We start from the raw sequence: 18301 nt of genomic DNA on the forward strand, positions 1-18301 counted from the left end.
TGGAGCACCAAGAATCATCTCCCCAACACAAGCTTTACCATGAGTCAAAGTAATTGTCTGTGATGGTAGATGTTAACGATCACCAGTGGTAGCTCTTCAAAGTGTTCCTCCTTAGCTGTTCTTTCTTGGAGGAAAGAGCTCTGTGTGTCACACAGTATTATCTTACATCTCTAATAAGACTGCTGACCTGAAAAGTAGTGGAAGATCCTATCCCATTACAAAGGCAGAAGCAAGATTTAGCTGCAAGTCCAAGTGGCTTCTGCACCTGTTAACAAAGGGAAGGACCATCTCAGGCAACAAATGACTCCCCCCCCCCAAATTTCATGGAGTATGGCTAAGAAAATGTGTGCTGCAATCTTCTTTTTAAAAGGTTTTTGTGAACCCTTCCTAATTAACTGGCATGGGATTAATATTATTTCCTGGTGTTCATATTTGTATTCATGCAAGGGGAATAGTGATAGAATGAATGTTCAGAAACATTGTGCTTCTGAAAGTTTCCTTTACAAAAATGGTTCAGCCAGGAAAGGATGTAAGAGAGAAGAGTAATGAATCATCACCCACCCCTAGTCATAAACACAGTTTCTGCTTTGGACAAAAGCTTTGAAGAGGGGAAGAGCAGCAGCCTCCCCTTCCATTCCCCTGTCTTCCTCATGAATGAACTTGCTGCTCTTGTCACCAGGGAAGGGAGAGGGACAGGAAAGAAAAGGGAAAATAAAAGCTACATCAGTAGCTGTATTATACTGAATTAGTTTGTTGGTCTGTGTAGCTCAGCATCAAGGCCACTCAGCACTGCAGAGCAGAAGTTGAAATTGTGTGGCCCTTCAGTGTTGTTGTACTTGCAACAACACTCTTGTACTCCCAGGATTATGCACCATTGACTATGTAGGCTAGGACTGGTGAAAATTGCATTTCAACATCTGGATGTTCTACAGTAAACAAGTGGTTGCTATTTGTATGGTAACACCTATGTTACTCCATTTTCCTCATTGGACCCAGGACAGAAAATATATATGTTCAATACTTTCCTCAATCATTGTTGTTTGATCTCCTTATCTTTCTCCCCTCTTTATTCTTCCTGGAAGTTGGAAAACTTACTTTCTGGGCTAGCATGACCAGTGGGAGTTGTAGTCCAAAAAAGTCACTTGTTCAAGCTCTGAAACTTCCCAACAAGAACACCAACAATAACCTTGCTATTCGGTAACTTCTCCTCAGCCTCCCACCTGAAGCAGAAAGGTTCAGGTTGTGGCATCAGAGGACCAGTTTTCTTTACAAAGAAGAAGAGTTCTGCAGTGTTCACAGATGACTGGAGATAGATGGGAGGGGGCATTTATTTTAAAAGTATAATTAGGCTGTAAAAGTCAATTTTAAAATATATGCAATGTAAATAGAAAAACAACCACATTCTGCAACCTAGTCTAGTACTGGGATAGGCAGATAGAGGAGAAGAGTGAGTCTTTAATTTGGGAGTGTAGTTATTGTTTTAGTTCTTTTGCTTTGTCAGGAGCTTGTAAATTACCTGGGATCTGTTATCCCAGGCAAAGAGTTGCTTTTCTCTGGGATAATAGTGTACCATGGAATGACTTGTCTGGCGTTTTGGAAAATGAATCATTGGGATTTCATAAGGACTGATAGTATCTAAAGTATCGTAAATACACTCTATACGAGGTGTGCCTCCTCCTGCTGAATTGTATACTACATACAAGGCACCACACATCATGAAAGCTGCTTCTGCATTCTGGCTTTTGCAGGTTGTATCCCAAGTATACTCTGCAGCCATGGTTTCATGGTTGATTTTAGTAAGGGCCAATTTTTTGTGGCTACCTGGCTCTGCATGGATTGCCCACAATCCCAGTTCATCCACAGCTAGGTCTATTTTTGTAGAAGGATTAAGTTCATAGGCAGATGTCTCTCCTGCACCAGACAGAAGCATCTGGTCTGTCACATTTCTCTTCTGAACATCAAATTTAATTATCTCATTTAAGGAACCATATCTATGATAAAACAGAAAGCCATTATATATAGCATGGCCTGTTCCTTGCCAGGGAAATGGCAAAGTAATTCTCCGAGCTGATGGTTTCTTGCTGCTTTCGGTAAAAGTCCGGATATTTGCAAACTCCATGACAGTTCTGTTCTTTGTTCCAGTTAAGAAATAAATTTTTTGGTGATTCTTGCCTGGGTCTTTCAACCATGAACCATGCACGTCTCCAGATCTCTTCACTATCTTTAGGGATTTGATGCCTCCAATCATGAAGCTGCAACCTTTAAGGAAAAAGAACAAGTTCAGTCATGGCAAGGGGGGGGGGTCTGTTTGTAATCAAAACAGTCTCAACAAGATCTTTGTTTTACTATGAAATTTTCCCTTAAAGAAAATAATTTACAAAATGGAGCACTGAAAAGCTGGTCCAAATTCCACCTGGAAGCCTTTCACACTGTACAGTCATAACATTATGACTACAGTTTAACTGCCACGGCTGCATCCCATGGAATTTGCAGTTTGCTGAGGCACTTGAGCTCTGTGGCTGATAATTATAACTTTGAGTGCATCTCCATTGTGGAAATAATGCCGTTTGATACCTCTTTAACTGCCATAGCTCCATCCTACAGAATCCTGGCATCTGTAGTTTTGTGAGGCACCAATACTCTTTAGCAGCAAAGGTTAAGGACTTTGTAAAGCTAGAGAGGGGGAATTTGGGACATACAGTAATTTTGTAAATATGGATTTTAATGTGTTGTGAGCCACTTTGATTGTCTCGTCACAGAAAAGCGGGATACAAATAAAAGTTTTATTTATTTTTATTTATTATCCATGCAAAAGTCACACCTATATTCTATATACCACCTAACATTTCACAGATGAAAACTGGGACATGTGTAGCCAAGCAACATCAGTGGGTAGTCAAGATGGTAAAATTTATTTTAATGAAGAAGAACACAGAAGGGATCGCCTGCTCCCATATAATCTGCCCCGCGCCCTCAGGTCCTCTGGGAGGAATCTATTGCAGCCTTTAAAAACCAAACTAACTGCTATCCCCCAGAGGGCCTTCTCTGCAATTGCTCCCAAATTATGGAACAGCCTGCTGGATGAGATCCGTCAAATTGCCAGCTTAGACAGCTTTCAAAAAGCTGTCAAGATGGATCTCTTCTGGCAAGCCTTTCCTGAATAAAAGTGTCCGGTCACAGAATGACTACCCCTCACATCATGTATTAGCCCACCACTCTGTCCTCGTTATATTTTTTATTGTGTTTTTAATAGATATTTTAATCTCCAATTTTAATTGTAACATGTTTAATCTTGTTTTAAGGGGGGAATTTGGGATATAATGTTGTGAATGTGGATATTTTAATGTGTTGTGAGCCGCTTTGATTGTCTCGTCACAGAAAAGCAGGATAAAAATAAAATATTTATTTATTTATTTATAGAAGCTATGAGGTGCTGCAGCAGTTTGCTTTTGTCTGAACCTGCTGGGAAGGACAAGATTCTGGCTCTCTCCTCCTTTCCTCTCCTCTCTTGCTGAATTAACTATATAACTGTGCAGACTGGCCTGAAAGGCTAGCCTGGGGACAGAGTTGGGGCATTGTGTCCAGATGGCACATGTCCTGACTCTGCTCCAGGGTGCCATGAAACCGCACACCACTCCACATGGCGCATGGCATTGTGACGTTCCTTCAGCGCTTGACACAGTGCTGAAAGAGTGCCATATAGCCATGCCACTGCAGCTGTGGCACCCTTTCAAGGGTACAAAAAGGAGCTGCTTTTTGTGGCTCCTTTTTGCACCATTGAAAGGCCAGATTGGGGCTGCGGTGTGAGGTTGCCGCAGCCCCAATACGACTAGGAAAGGGGCAGTCTGTCAAGCCTCTGAGTACAAGAGTTGAGCTGAGGACAAAGGGAGAAAGTAAGAAAGGGAGAAGCAGATGGAAAAGTAGGGCAACAGATTAATTGGGATTGTCCCTGGCTAAATTGAGACAATTGGAGGGCATGACATTCAACCCATCTGTACATCACTCCTATGGTTCACCACAGTATTTGTTGTTGTGTTACTTCAAGTTGATTTCAACTTATGGCAACCCTAAGGCAAACCTATCACTGTGTTTTCTTGGCAAATTTCTTCAGAAGGGGTTTGCCATTGCCTTCCTCAGAGGCTGAGAGAGTGTGACTTGTCCAAGTTCACCCAGTGCATTTCCATGGCTGAGCCAAGATGGGATTCAAACTCTGCTCTCCAGAGTCATAGTCCAACACTCAAACCACTACACACAGTATAACTGTAAATAAATTGTATGCCACCTCGTGCTCTTCATATCATGGGAGGGTAAACAAATTGCACCCCCTCTCCTTCCTTTACACACACACACACGAGGAATGAGCTACCCAGGTCATACTGGGACCCCAGGACACAAATATTTTGTTACAAAAGCCATGTTTTCTGGCAGACACTTTATACAGTTTACTCACAAAAATAACCAGTTTGCCAAAGGCAAGACAAAACTGAGAAGAAACACTATCTGGAGTTTAAAGAATGTCTTTTAATAAGGTACAGCATTTGTAGCCAAACTGAATGAAGAAGCCCTTAAGGCAGGAAGTGGTAGATGAGAAAGTTATACAACAGGCTAAAACAACTTCTGTAGTTTTATCACTGCCCCTCCTTCAGCTTCACGAGTAGACAGATTTCCATTCCCTTCAGGGAAATTATTTTCTTGGATGTCGGTGGTTAAGGCTTATGTACACATCTGGGAGAAAACTAGCAGCCTTGAAAACCTTGTGTAGTTGGTTACCCTGAATTGTATCCACATGAAATGAGAGTTTTAGACTTCATTTAAAAGTAGGACAAGTGATACTTCTAGCCACAGCAAAGTTGGAAATGAACTGTCAAGAGATTTATGAACACATACATGGCCTCTCACAGAGTTACAGTTTGGGCAATCACTCTTTCACTTGAAACATTCTGAACAGTGATTAGTACTCATTATCAGCCTGCAAGAAAAATGAATTTGTGCTGGCAAAATAATGCTTGACACTAACTGCTAAAGACATCAGAAGTGATATCACCTGTGTTTTTGATGCAATAGGCTAAATTTCAGAGGAAGGCAAAGGCAAACCACCTTTGAGTATTCCTTGTCTAAGAAAATCCTGTAAAATTCATGTAAGGGCTATATAGACTGCCCCAAAGGGGCGGTCTGCAGCTGCCCCTTTACTGGCCAGATCAGGGCCGTCGGAACCTCACACCGTGGCCCTGATTTGGCCTCTGGAGAGTGCAAAAAGGAGCCACAAAAAGCAGCTTCTTTTTGCGCCCTCCAAGGGGCGACATAGCCACGGCGGCATGGCTTTATGTGGATGCAGCACCAGAGGGGCATCATGATGGCATGTGCCATGTGGACTGGTGTGCACCAAAATGGCAACCTGGGGGCGTGGTTAGGGCATCCAGTGTGCAGATGATGTGCCCTAACTCTGCCCACAGGCTGGCACAAAGTGCCGGTCTGTATAGGGCCATAATTGCCATAAATTGACAGGTGACCTGAATGCATATAAACACAGAAAGAGATGAACAGATCAGTATATTTCCAATCTGTAGTTCATAAACCCAGATTTTGGTAAATGGCAATGCCACAACACCAACTGAGATACATAAAGGCAACCAGACAAGAATGTCTTTTTTCACCTTTGTTTTTTATTTTAGTGTTAGAGACTTTATTGAGAGATATTAGGCAAGATGGCAGAATTCATGGAGTGAAGGTAACAAAAGAAAAATATGAGGGCTTATGTGGATGATCTTTTGATCATGATGCAAAATCCATTGGACGCAATGAAGACTGCTGGAAAAAATTGAAGTGTTTGGGACATGTTCTGGATTTAAAGTGAACTGTGATAAAACAAAATGTTGGCTAAAATATTACTTCTACAGAGGAAAATTAATTAACTGCTTTTTCTACTTTTAAAGTGGGGAAAAGAGGGAATTGATTATTTGAAAGTTATAATTATGAAGAACAGCAGTTTATTATCTCAAAATAATTTGTATAAAGCATGGAAAGAAATAAAAAGAGATTTAGAAAAATTGAAAATTTAAATGTATCTCTTACGCAGTAATAAAAGCAAATATTTCCCCAAGACTTCTATTTTACTTTCAAACAATTCCCATCATAAGAAATGGAATAACTTTTGTGCAATGGCTAAAAGAAATTTCCAGATTTCTTTGGAAGTCAAGGAAATGTGTTAGTTTCACACTTTTTCTACCCTAATCTGCATCTTTTAAAAATCTGCAAAACTTTAAAAATGTAAATAGAATTAATAAAATAGGCTAGAATAATGTGATGCTTGAGCTGGTGTAGGAAGTGTGGCAGCTAGCCAGGAAAGCAAACAACACAAATATAAGAGTTCTAGGTATGAATGGGCCTTATACCCTAAAGGCACCAGATCCCATCTGATCTTGAAAGCTAAGCAGGGTCAGACCTGCTTAGATGGGAGACCAACAATGAACACCAGGTGCTGTAGGCTATATTTCAGAGGAAGGAACTGGCAAAACCACCACCGAGTATTCCTTCTCTAAGAAAGCCCTATGAAATTCATGGGGTCACCATAAGTTGGCAGGTGACTTGAGGACACACACAGAGCTATGAATTATTTTCTGTGTTTATCTGTCTGGAATGTTAGGATTTTGGGGACTGAAGGAAAATTTCATGGGGGAGCAGAATTTTTAGTGGAGGCCAATGCCTCCCCCCAGTAGGCTTCAATTACTGTAAGATGATACTGTGTAGGCAGTGGGTTAGATCCAGGTTTGACATTCCATGAACAGAAGGGCTCTGGTAATAAAATAAATAATGACTGACAGAATCAAACCTATCACAATCCTGCTTGGCTAAAATATGTGCTAATTTATTGGCATTGCCATATAAAAAGATGAGATGCAAGGGTTAATTGTGGGGGCAGTTTTACTATAGTTAAAAGGGCCTACATTTTGTTTTTACTCTGGATTTTCCCATAAAGTTGCTCCTTGACTTCTGCTAAAAACTCACTTCACATGGGTCACACTAGGACAACTGAGATAAGCTGATGCATTGTTTAAAGAGATAAAAATGAAGTGTAAACAGCTCTTACTCGCATTAAGCATAAGCTTGATTTTGTTTTGCGACTCTTCTTGTTCCACTAATTGTTGCTCCAGTAGATCTTCGTCTACTTCCACACATGGACTTGGTGACTCTTTTGCAGATTCAAAGTAGTCAATTTCCCTTTGAGCTCTTTCCACTCTTGTTAGCAAATGATCCATGTCATTTTTAAGCTCTGTCTTTAAAATGCCAAGTCCTTCTAAGCGTGACATCATCTTCTTTGAAAACTCCCGGAATTCTTGCACATAATCTGCTATATCTTGATTGCATTTGTTCAACCTGGTCTTTAATAAGGAAACAGACAGATACAATTTACATACCGAAAACTAGGTGCCTTTCAGACTAGACATTTATCTTGCTATGATTCTACTGTTAGTACCATGGCATCATCCTGTGGTATTCTGGGATTTGCAGTGTAGTGACAGGTGTTTTGAATTCTTAACTAGGGCGCTCTAATGCCTCACCAAATGACAAACTCCAAGATTCCATAAGATGCAGCTATAGCAGTTAAAGTGGAATCATAGTGATATTATTTTGTAATGTTATAGGGACCCTAGTTTAAAAGTACAGGGCTCCAAAAGTGGACATCCAGCAAATATCATTTTTGTTGTCAATCTATCTTTGGATTTGTCTACAACAAACTGAAGCTAAATCCAGACAAGACAGAGTTGCATACAGAGATTGTAAGGCAGAATTGGGGCTGTGCCTGAGCTGAATGGGGTTATACTCCCCCTGAAATCTCAGACTTGTAGCTTTGGTGTGCTCCTGGACTCCACTCTGAACCTGGATGTCCAGGTTTCAGCAGTAGACAGGAGTGCATTTGCACAATTAAAACTTGTGTGCTAGCTGGACCCCTTACTTGAGATGCCAGATCTGGCTACAGTGACACATGCTTTGGTTACATCCTCTTTGGACTACTGTAACACGCTCTACATGGGGCTACCTTTGGAAACTGTTCGGAAACTTCAGTGGGTCCAAAATGTCGCAGCTAGAATGCTGACCAGAGCCAGTTACATGAAACGTATAACTCCTGTATTGAAACAGCTTCACTGGCTACCAGTTCATTTAAGAGCACAATTCAAAATGCTGGTCATGACCTATAAAGCCCTACATGGTTTAGGTCCAGACTATTTGAGAGACCATGGCGCGTTACAAACGGGCATAAGGGATGTCCTCAAGACGTCCTAGTTTTAAAAAGGGGCATCACTTCTTGACGCCCCCAAGCCTAATACGTCATGAGGATGTACAAGATGGCAGCGCCCCATCTACATGGGGGCCACCATCACTACGTCACGACTGCGCCGCCTACAAACGAGGTGGCGCGGTTGTGACGTATTGGGGCCGTGACAGGGTGCCTAGGGCGCCCTTTTCACGACCCCGGAAGGAGCTCCGTTTCGGAGCTCCTTCGGGGTTTGCGTCACTGGGCGCAGCCTTCAGACGGCTGCGCCAGCGACGCGGAGGAGAAAGGGGCCAAGCGGTCCCTTTCTCCTCCTCTCCGCCGTCGCCGGGTGTCCTTGGGGCTTGAAGCCCCAAGGACACCCCTTTCCAGGCTGCGGGAAAGGGGCCTGCAGATCGGGGCCTCAGCGGCTGCCGCTCTGGCCACTGAGGCCCCCGATACACCGGGGAAAGGGGCGGGTACAGGCCACCACTTTTCGGCGGTCTGTAACCCGCCCATATCTCCCCCATATGAACCACCTAGATCCCTAAGATCCTCAAGACAAGGTTTTCTCTCAGTCCCACCACCATCTCAGGCTCGCCTGGTGAGGACACAAGAGCGAGGCTTCTCAGTGGCTGCTCCCACCCTGTGGAGCTCTCTTCCATGGGAGGCTAGGCTGGTCTTTCACCGGAAGGCGAAGATATTTTTATTTAAACAGGTCTTTTAGGATCCTGCAGGCTTGGTTTTATTGGGGGATGAGGGGGTTGGTTTTAGATTATTATTTTTAACTTTGTATGTTTTAAATTTTATATTTGTAATTTTTTATATTTTTTACAATATTAATTGTATGATTTTAATTGTTGTTTTAATGTATTTTATACATGTTGTTAGCTGCTTTGGGTCCCACTGTGGGAGAAAGGCAGGATAAAAATAAATAAATAAACAGGCGGGAAACCCGCATTCAACCTGTAGCCGCAGCACATTTGCATCATGGCAAGACTGGAGCAACCAAGAAGAAAAGGGTAGTCTTATGATAATCACATGTCCTATGGTGCAGAGTATTTCTGGCCACATGGCCATGGCCATACTACTGATCCAGATTTTCCAGGGGAATGAGGGTTAAAAGGAAGGTTTGTTGCCTCGAGATTTTCAGACAAAAGTCCTACATTGCCTATATATCCTGAAGAACATTGTGTAGCCAGGTTGCATCTGCTACAGGATGAGTATGGGGTTTTCCACTGGGGTAGACAAGCCCTTTGACAAGGAGTTCCACCCAGTCCTAATTCCAGGCTGACTATACCTTTATATCTCCATATTTGTGAACATTTGTCATATTTACATTATATTTTTAAGTGTACATTTTGAAAGACAGAATGAGAAGAAACCTTTAGTTTCTATGTTTTTCAGCAAGCACCCAGCTTTTGTACTTTGAACTTTAAGAAAGCTGGACAACAGCTGCTTGCAAAATTTCACCAGCCTAATAATTTCTTTCCACAAGGCAGCAAAAATAGTAGCTGTGCTGGCAGAAGACAGCAGTGAGGCCCCTGATGAACCAGATGTTGCACAGCTGGAAAGGATGAAGCCAAAGAAAAGAGTCCACTGAGTACTGTTACTTGGAATTGTAGCTTTGCAATTTCCTTTGTAGGCAGCTTGCCCTCTCTTCCCTCATTTTTGCCAGGAAGAGAGAGGAAAAGAAAGAAGTCATTCTTCTATCTTTTTGATCCCAAAAATGGGAGAGCAGAATTTTAAAATATGTGAGTTTTTATATTTTTCTTGAAGTGAACAATATTAGCTGTAAATTATGGAAAAGGAAATATGAGAAAAACAATTCAGGTGCCTCCTTTCTTTACACCACATATGGACATATAGTGAATCATTTTGCACACTAAGGCCCGTTACAAACGGGCATAAAAGTATGGACTGGGTCCGTACTAGCTTTAGGAAGGGGCATCACTTCTTGATGCCCCTAACCCTAGTACAGAGTGAGTCTGTACAAATTGGCAGCGCCCTATGCACATGGGCGCCGCCGTGACTACATCACGACTGCGCCACCTCTAAACGTGACGGCACGGTTGTGACGTAGTGGGGCCACGTGAGGACGCCAAGGGCGCCCTTTCTGTGGCCCCAGAAGGAGCTCTGTTTTGGAGCTCCTTCCAGCTTTGCGTCGCTGGGCACGGCCTTTACATGGCTGCGCCAGCAATGCAAAGGAGAAAGGGGCCAAGCGGCCCCTTTCTCCTCCTCCCCGCCACCGCCGGGTGTCCTTGGGGCTTGAAGCCCCAAGGACACCCCTTTCCAGGCCGTGGGAAGCAGCCTTTTGCAGCTTCCCGGCGGCCTGGAAAGTGGCGGATCGGGGCCTCGGAGGCTGCTGTTGTGGCAACTGAGGCACCGATCCAGCAGGGAAAGGGCCGGTTACAGGCCACCCCAAACGGGCGGTCTGTAACGCGCCTTAATGTCAGTGAGAGGTACCTTCTGATGGTTGGACCACTTCATAGTTGCACTGGGGCTGTTATCACATGCGCCTGCTGTCCCACCACAATCACACTAGTTTAAGAATGGAAGCATACCAGTTTTGCATTATTTCTTATCACATAGTGCTTTGGCAATCCATGGTCACATGATCTGTTTTCTGCACTGTCAGATGCTTTTGGGAGGAAGGGTATCAACCACCTCCCAAAGCAAGCTGCTGTATGAATGTGCACACAGCAGCCGGCTTTGGGTAAGTGCTGGTCACCACAATCATTGCTCTGCTCCCTTCACATAGCATCCCCACACAATTGCTACTGAGCCAACCACGTCTTGAAGCCAGCTGCAATGTGAATGTGCACACAGCAGCTGGCTTCAGGAATGTGTTGGCTGCCACAATCACTAAGAGGGGGAAGTAGAAGGGGGACAGGACCAGAATCACACTCATTCATACCACATCGCTGCCTGAGAAGTGGAAATACAGCGGAAGGGACCTATTGCACAAAGTCAGTAATGGAATAAAAAAATTATTGAGAATTTATTGATGGGTTTTGCCCATCAATTAAAAGGTGCATATATATGGTACCAATGGAGGGCCCTCCTTCCATTCCATCTGTCATGGCCCTGAGCTCAGAGGAAGGAAAGGAGAGGCACAGCTCTACCAGGCCTAGCCCAGAGACAGAAGAACGGCCTCCCCTCATTGCATCTGCCATGTCCTGCCTTGGGAGGGAGAGAAACACTGCTGGACCCTGATCCCTTCCCCATTGCCATTTCCTTTTCCTTTTGAGTCATGTCTTTTTGGATTGTAATTCTGAGGGCAGGAAACTGTCTAATTACATTTGTAAACAACTCTGAGGCATTTCTAAAGAGTGGGGTATAAATAAAATAAATAATAATAATAACAAATAAATACAAGGCAGCAATATATCTGCATCGTGTGATACATGCTGGCCAAATATGTTTTTTATCCTGTTAAATTCTACTCTCTAGTCTCATGTGATAAAGTCCCAGACTGCTAATAAATCCAATCAATTCCTCCCTGAGAATAAAAAACAGCTCAGGTAACATGAGCTAAACCAAAAGATGAATAAGTGGCCAACTCCTCTGATGATCCTCCTCTGAATAATCTTGCCGATGAAAACTTCATGATAGGGTTATAAGTCAGAGTTGACTTGAAGGCACATCAGAACAACATAAATGCTTGCCTTCAATTTCAAGTGAGTATTATAACCTCTGGGACCAAATAGAAGTTTTCTATGGGGCTCGACAGACCACCCCAAAGGGTGGGCTGGAGTCATCTGTTTTAGCTCCTGAGGGAGCCACCGCAATCAAACCGCACAGGCTCCCTCTGCACCAAAAAGAACACGTAAAAACCATCATTGTGTCATTAGTGCACTGTGGTGCATCATGATTCAAGCACAGCGCATGATGTATGGACATGCTGCCTTGCTTGCTCATCATGGTGGCCCCCGTGTGGATGGGAGGCCGCCATGATGACGATGTCATTGGTGTGTGCCCAACCCTAGAATTGGCGCTGCCATGCTGCTTCCCACCTGTCTGTTTTGGACCTATGACATTTCCCTAGTTATGGTCTCCACAGTTAGGTTGGAAGGTGATGCTTTCATTTGGTGTAAATCTGTATATAATAGGCATAGAGCCATGCAAAGGATCACATGATGATGATCACAGCACTTATCCAGCTTAGTGACAGTTGTTATAATCATCCATAATCTTGACTTTACCACTGCCTCTCAATTGTTCTGTATCTTAACTCCCATTAATCATAGGATTCCCTGATTTCTCACTCTCTGCCTAATCTGTCCAATGTTGATTGTAAGCCTGCTGAGCCAGTAGGCACCTTTTCTATTAAGACCCCCCAAAAGGTATGTGGGCACTCCTGTGCTATTGATTGCTTTCAGATACGAGAAACCTACCAGGTGATACTTTCCCTGACAAGAAGATGGATCCATACTAAAATCTGTACTTCAGAAAGCTGTTTATAAGCTGGATATTCCCCCTCTGTAGAATAGCATGTTCACAAAAATTAACTTCAAAACACTGAATTTAAAACAGTTCCAGAACACTGAATGGTATACTCAGAATGAGAACATTTGTCTTCAATACCTCTAAAGCCAATAGTCATACCACAGTCTATTCTTGTTTACTTTAAATGCCCATGGGTTCACTGGGGCTTACTCCTGGAAAATATATGCATAGAATTATTCACTTACTTTGGAGCTAACTTCACTGGATATAAAATCTTTCTCTAATCTATTTCACAGTATATAATTTCAGCACTGATATCAATTGCCATGGCTCCATCCATGGATCCTGGGCTTGTACTGTAGTTTAATAATTTTGTGAGGCATTTAGAATTCCTTAAAAGAGAAATCTATGGAGCTTTTTTCTAAGTACTCTTACTAAACTACTATCCCAGGATATCATGTGATGGATCATGGCAGAAAGTAGAATCATGTGCAATAATTGTACTATGTGAAAGAGACCGAAGTGCATAGCTCATAGACTCAAAGAGTTGGAAGAGACCATCCAGTCCAACCCCTGCCATGCAGGAACTCTCAATCAAAGCACCTCTGGACAGATGCCTTCCAGCCTCTGTTTAAAGAGACCTCCAAGGAGGGAGACTCCACCCTCTCAAGGAAGGTGTTCCACGTCAAACAGCTCTTACTGTCAGGAAGTGCCACCTAATGTTGAGGTGGAATTTCTTTTCCCGTAGCTTGCATCCATTGGTCTGAGTCCTGTAGTCTGGGAGCAGAGAAACGAGCTTGCTCCCTTCTCAATAGGCATTCCTTTAACATTAACAGGACTATCATATCACTCTTAACCTTCTCTCTCCAGACCCAGCTCCCCAGACATTGCTCATAGGGCATGCGTTCCTAGGGCATGACTGCATCATAGAAAAGGACTGAGAACATATACAAGGACTTGGGGGTTGGACTTAGGGATGCCATTCCTTGGCAGCCCCCGGGACAAATCCACTTTTGGGGGTCCCCCTCCCGGTCCGGTTTGGCCCCAGCCCCTGGTTCGGGCCCGCGCACCTTCCCCGCCTCCCCGTGCGGCCGTGCCACACACCTCTCCTCCTCCTCTTCCAGGCCGCGCGGCTGCGTGGGGAAGGCAAAGGAGGAGGCAGTGCGCTCCTGCACACGGCCCAGTGGCCTGGCACGGAGGAGGAGGGGGTGGCGCCCGCGCGGGGGAGGTGGGGGAGTGTTGCAGGGGGCGGGGAGGGGGCACGGTCGCACGAAGCAGGACCGCACCTCTTCTCTCCTCCTCCTCCTCTGTTCCAGACTGCCCCCACCGAGGAGGAGGTAGGGTGCCTGCCTGGCCTTGGCACTCCCCCGCGCGCGCGCCAAGGCAGCAGGCAGGCAGCCACCCACCACCTCCTCCGCCTCGTGCGCACTGCGTTGGCAACTTCCTGGGCCCGCGGAGGAGGGAGCAAGGCGGAGCTGCAGGAGAGGGGGTGGGCTGCCTGCCTGCCGCCTTGGCCCGTGCAGGCGGGGAGGCCACGCCCGGCAGGCACCTCTGCCTCTCTCTGCCTCTTCCTTCGCTGCCTGGGCCCAGGCAGCGCCTAGTGCGGTTGTGCAGAGGCGCGCAAGGCGGGGTGGGTGGCTGCCTGCCTGCGCTTGGCGCGCGGCGGGGGGCAGCCAACCACCCTCCTCCTCCGCTTGGGCCTGGGAGGCAAGGCGGAGGAGGGGAGGGGGAGGAAGGAGGAGGGGAGGGAGGCAGGAGGAGGAGGAGGGGGAAGGAAGGAGGGGGGGAGGAGGGAAGGGGAGGAAGGAAGTAGGAGGGAGGAGAGGAGGAGGAGGAGGAAGGAGGAGGAGGGAGGGAGGGAGGAGAGAGGAGGAAGGAGGAGGAGGAAGGGAGGGAGGAGGAGGAGGCGGAGGAAAGACAGGAGGACGAAGAGGAGGAGTAGGAAGAGGAGGTGCTGATGATGATGATGAGATGATGATGATGTGATGATGATGTGATGCATGACAATGCGCCAGCTTCTGAGTCACTGACCAATGTACAGTTGCTCTGATTTTTACAAACTCATTGCGCAGGGGAAAAAAACCCAAGTCCCTTGACCCAATACACACCCTTCTGACGACGTACCGTTGAATCCGAGGGCAAATCCCCTTCTTGTTAAACCACCTCTGAATATTCAGTATGCATAGCATGTTCAGTGTGAAACCCAAAGAGTTTGGTTATGGAATAAGCTCTGACAATGCAAGAGGCCATGTTAAGTAAAGCCATGTTTCAATGCCCAAAGTGCTGTTTGGAATGAGGGGGAGGGAGGTTGGCCAAAAAGGAAAGTACATTTCTGTCATCTGTCTAGGAATAATGCCCAAATGTCCTCCATTTTGTCATGCCTAAGAAACATGAATTTTATTAACATTTTAAAACATCCATTTTTTAATGTGTCCTCCATTTTTTATAAAAATGTGTCCTACATTTGAAACTTTTCCCTACATTTGTCCTACATTTGTCCCAGTTTGGAGGTCAGACTTATGGCAACCTAGTTGGACTGGATGGCCCTTCTGTCTCTTCCAACTCTATAATTCTTAACCTCTGGCCTGCCAGATGTTGTTGAATATGATTACCATCAGGTTGATTGGCTATGCTGGCTGGAGTGATGAGAACTGTGACATTCATCAACATCTGAAGTGTCACAGTTTATGAGACTCATTGTTTAATTAGTACAACCTATATGGTAGCAAATGGCTTGTCTAACATCCACACTATTTCCAAGCAATTGTAATCCAAATTGGATGTGTTTTTGTTCACTACAGGGAAATATTTATATGATTCATAGCTCTATAGAAAATAAACAATGCAGTTTTCAGGATCCAGAAGGTTTAAAGTACCTCTTCATTATTTTAAAATTGACACATTTAAGTCCCTCAATCGCACCCTGTAGAATTAAGATGGAAAATCTAACAGAAAACATCAAAAGAGCAGAGGTTTTAGCAGAGAAGTTTTTTTTTAAGCAGATGGTGTACTTGTGAAATTAAAAGTTCAGATAGATTCTCACACAGATGTGTACTAAAGATTAAAATCATTCTGATCCCTGCACTGTTCTCTGACTTTTTAAAATTTATTTTAGCATTAGCATTACTTTAAAAAATACTAGCATAATCTAAATCATAGTAAGCTCAAATTAAGTGTTCCTCCCCCTTGAAATCCACTCAATTTAGAAATGCTTAACTTTGAATTTTACTTCCACATAAAAACAATACACACATACAATTGTCCTGACCTATATTTAGAAACAACTTACAGTTTGTGCATTTTTCTTTTACTTCTAGTTGAATTGCGCATGCTCTCAAGTTACAGTTAAAGAACTTTAAGGAAAAACAATTATTTCACTGATACAAAAGGACTGTACACATGCTCTTCATAAAGAACATCAAATACATTTTCGAAAAGAAACCAGCTTGCTCCCACTAAAATGTTCAGATATTACATACCTCTATTGAGACAATTCGGCGGTCGATGTAGTGAGTGCACCAATCCAGCATCCGCATTATATATTTGTGCTTCTCCCATTGTGCTGTAAAAATGAAACTAATAAGAATCTGAGTGCTAGGCTGCCATTGTTTCATTAAGCCTCTCAAATACTGGTGGGGACACCCCAATTTGACATCCGAGTTTTCCTGTAATTCTGCCAAACACTGAGATATATGTGCTTTCGTGTCTTCAGACCGCCACATTAACAACAGCATTGGGTGATTTAAAATGCTGTTTAGGTTCTAGGTCTCTATTAGCACAATAAAGTTCTGCAAGCTTCAGGTAGATAAGTTTGTTTCTGGGGAGCCAAAGTCTGCTTTCCAGTTTGCGATCTTTTGATTGGGTCCAGATGTTCAGAAGGGAATTGTACGAAGCAACAAGCTAGAAAAATCTAAGCAAAAACGTATAAGTAATGACTTCATTCTTCTTCCATTCCTTCATCACTACCACAGAAGTTTCTGATTTTAGAGTATCTTTACAAATTGCTTCTCATAGGATAATCTGCTGATGATTAGCATTCTTTTTACTGTTTGCAAAAAAGTATTTTGTCAGCACGTATGTAAGGACTGTGTTATACGTGACATTTTCCCTAAATGGGTGTACACTGGCATAGAAAATCCATTTACACCATCATGTGTGCGAATGCATTGCTTGTTTTGGCAGATGTTGCTCTTAGGGAGTTTTGCTATCCATAACATAGTCTGTAACTGTAGGTTTAGCAATTTCAGACTGGGATTGTGCTGATGAACCACATTATTTTATTCAGGTCTCAATATGGCAATTCAGTCAGAATGCAGTTATTAGCATGGGCAGAATTGGGGGGTGGGAGCGGAACCTGATTCAACTCAGGGTTAAAATAAGAATCACAGTTTGGAAATTTCACATTGACTAACATTGGAGATCAACAAAATGGCTGAACTCGTTTGTGTATTTGTTAAACATTTTGTATAAATTCGCAGGTATGGTATTCTGTATTTGGGAATGTTGTCATACAAAATTTAAACAAAAACAGGAATATCTTTACTTTTTTTTTTAAAAAAGGGAAACTGCCAACACCACACCACCACAATATTTTCGACTACTCGGACAGTGCTTTGGGAACAAATTGCCCAACACTTTATAGCTAAAATCACTCATATCTGCTTGAATTGGATGCTACAGACTCCAGTGCCTGTACCTCTTAGCCCCAGCTAGATGATAATAGATGCTTTTCATTTTGTGCAGCCCAAGGATATGTAACAGGTTTCTTGGATAGGGGAGAGCCAACTACACCTAGAGTTAGATCCCTGCCTTTCCCTGGCTCAATAAAACAAGCCAGGGGCACACGGTTGACGTGGAAAAGAGGGAGCAGTTAATACCTCACTAAAACAAGGCAGAGTTACAGCTTGCCTGAAGGAGATATAGTATAAAACCATTTGTTAAAAGCTCTCCTGGATCCCACCATTTGGGTAATTTATCAGTCAATCTCTAACATTCCATTTTAAGGCAAGATTCTGAAGCATGTGTTGGTTTCCCAGATTTCTGGATTAAACACAGATTACTTAAGATCTACAGTGTGTACCTCGGGATACGAACCTACCCCGGTTACGAAATTTTTCGGGATACGAAAAAATCCCATAGGAAAAAACATTGTTCCGGTGTTACGAATGTTTTTTCGGGGTTACGAAAAAACTTTTGGTGCTTTTTCCGGCTTTTTCGCACGGAATCGCGGCTTTTCCCCATTAGCGCCTATGGCAATTCGGCTTACGAAGGCTTTTCGGGTTACGAACGGTTGCCACGGAACGAAATTAATATATCGTAACCGAGGCACCACTGTATTTCAATCTGGATTCAGGCCTGGCTGTGTTAGAGGCACTGCTTCAGTGTCCTTGGCAGACTTTAGCCAAGAACTAGAGGGTGAAGTGTGTCCTGTTGGTTCTGCTAGACTTCTTGGTCAATATTTTGATTACCATCGCCATGGTATCCTTCTGTGTTGCCTTGCTGGGAGAGGACTTGGAGACACTGAAGATTATCACAGGGGGCGGAAAGCGTCCTCCTCCCAATCATTAATCACATTAAATCTGTGTATAGCATGATAAGGGG

General features: G+C 43.8%; 1 protein-coding gene across 3 annotated transcripts; it reads right to left on the reverse strand.

The window, feature by feature from the left end:
- Positions 1-925: 925 nt before the first annotated feature.
- OLFML1 (olfactomedin like 1) lies at positions 926-16226 on the reverse strand. 3 transcript variants are annotated; one of them, XM_042473483.1, is made up of 3 exons: positions 16180-16226; positions 7088-7379; positions 926-2259 (listed from the first exon to the last, which is right to left on the reverse strand). In XM_042473483.1, exons 2-3 carry the CDS (start codon positions 7308-7310, stop codon positions 1481-1483), a joined length of 1002 nt encoding a protein of 333 aa, XP_042329417.1. In that variant the 5' UTR covers positions 7311-7379; positions 16180-16226; the 3' UTR covers positions 926-1480. The 3 variants fall into 3 exon arrangements, with proteins under 3 accessions (XP_042329417.1, XP_042329339.1, XP_042329510.1); XM_042473405.1 differs by lacking the exon at positions 16180-16226 and adding an exon at positions 9637-9814; XM_042473576.1 differs by lacking the exon at positions 7088-7379 and having other exon boundaries at positions 16180-16215.
- Positions 16227-18301: the final 2075 nt, after the last annotated feature.

The sequence above is a fragment of the Sceloporus undulatus genome, chromosome 1 (assembly GCF_019175285.1).
Source record: "Sceloporus undulatus isolate JIND9_A2432 ecotype Alabama chromosome 1, SceUnd_v1.1, whole genome shotgun sequence".
NCBI lineage: Eukaryota > Metazoa > Chordata > Lepidosauria > Squamata > Phrynosomatidae > Sceloporus > Sceloporus undulatus.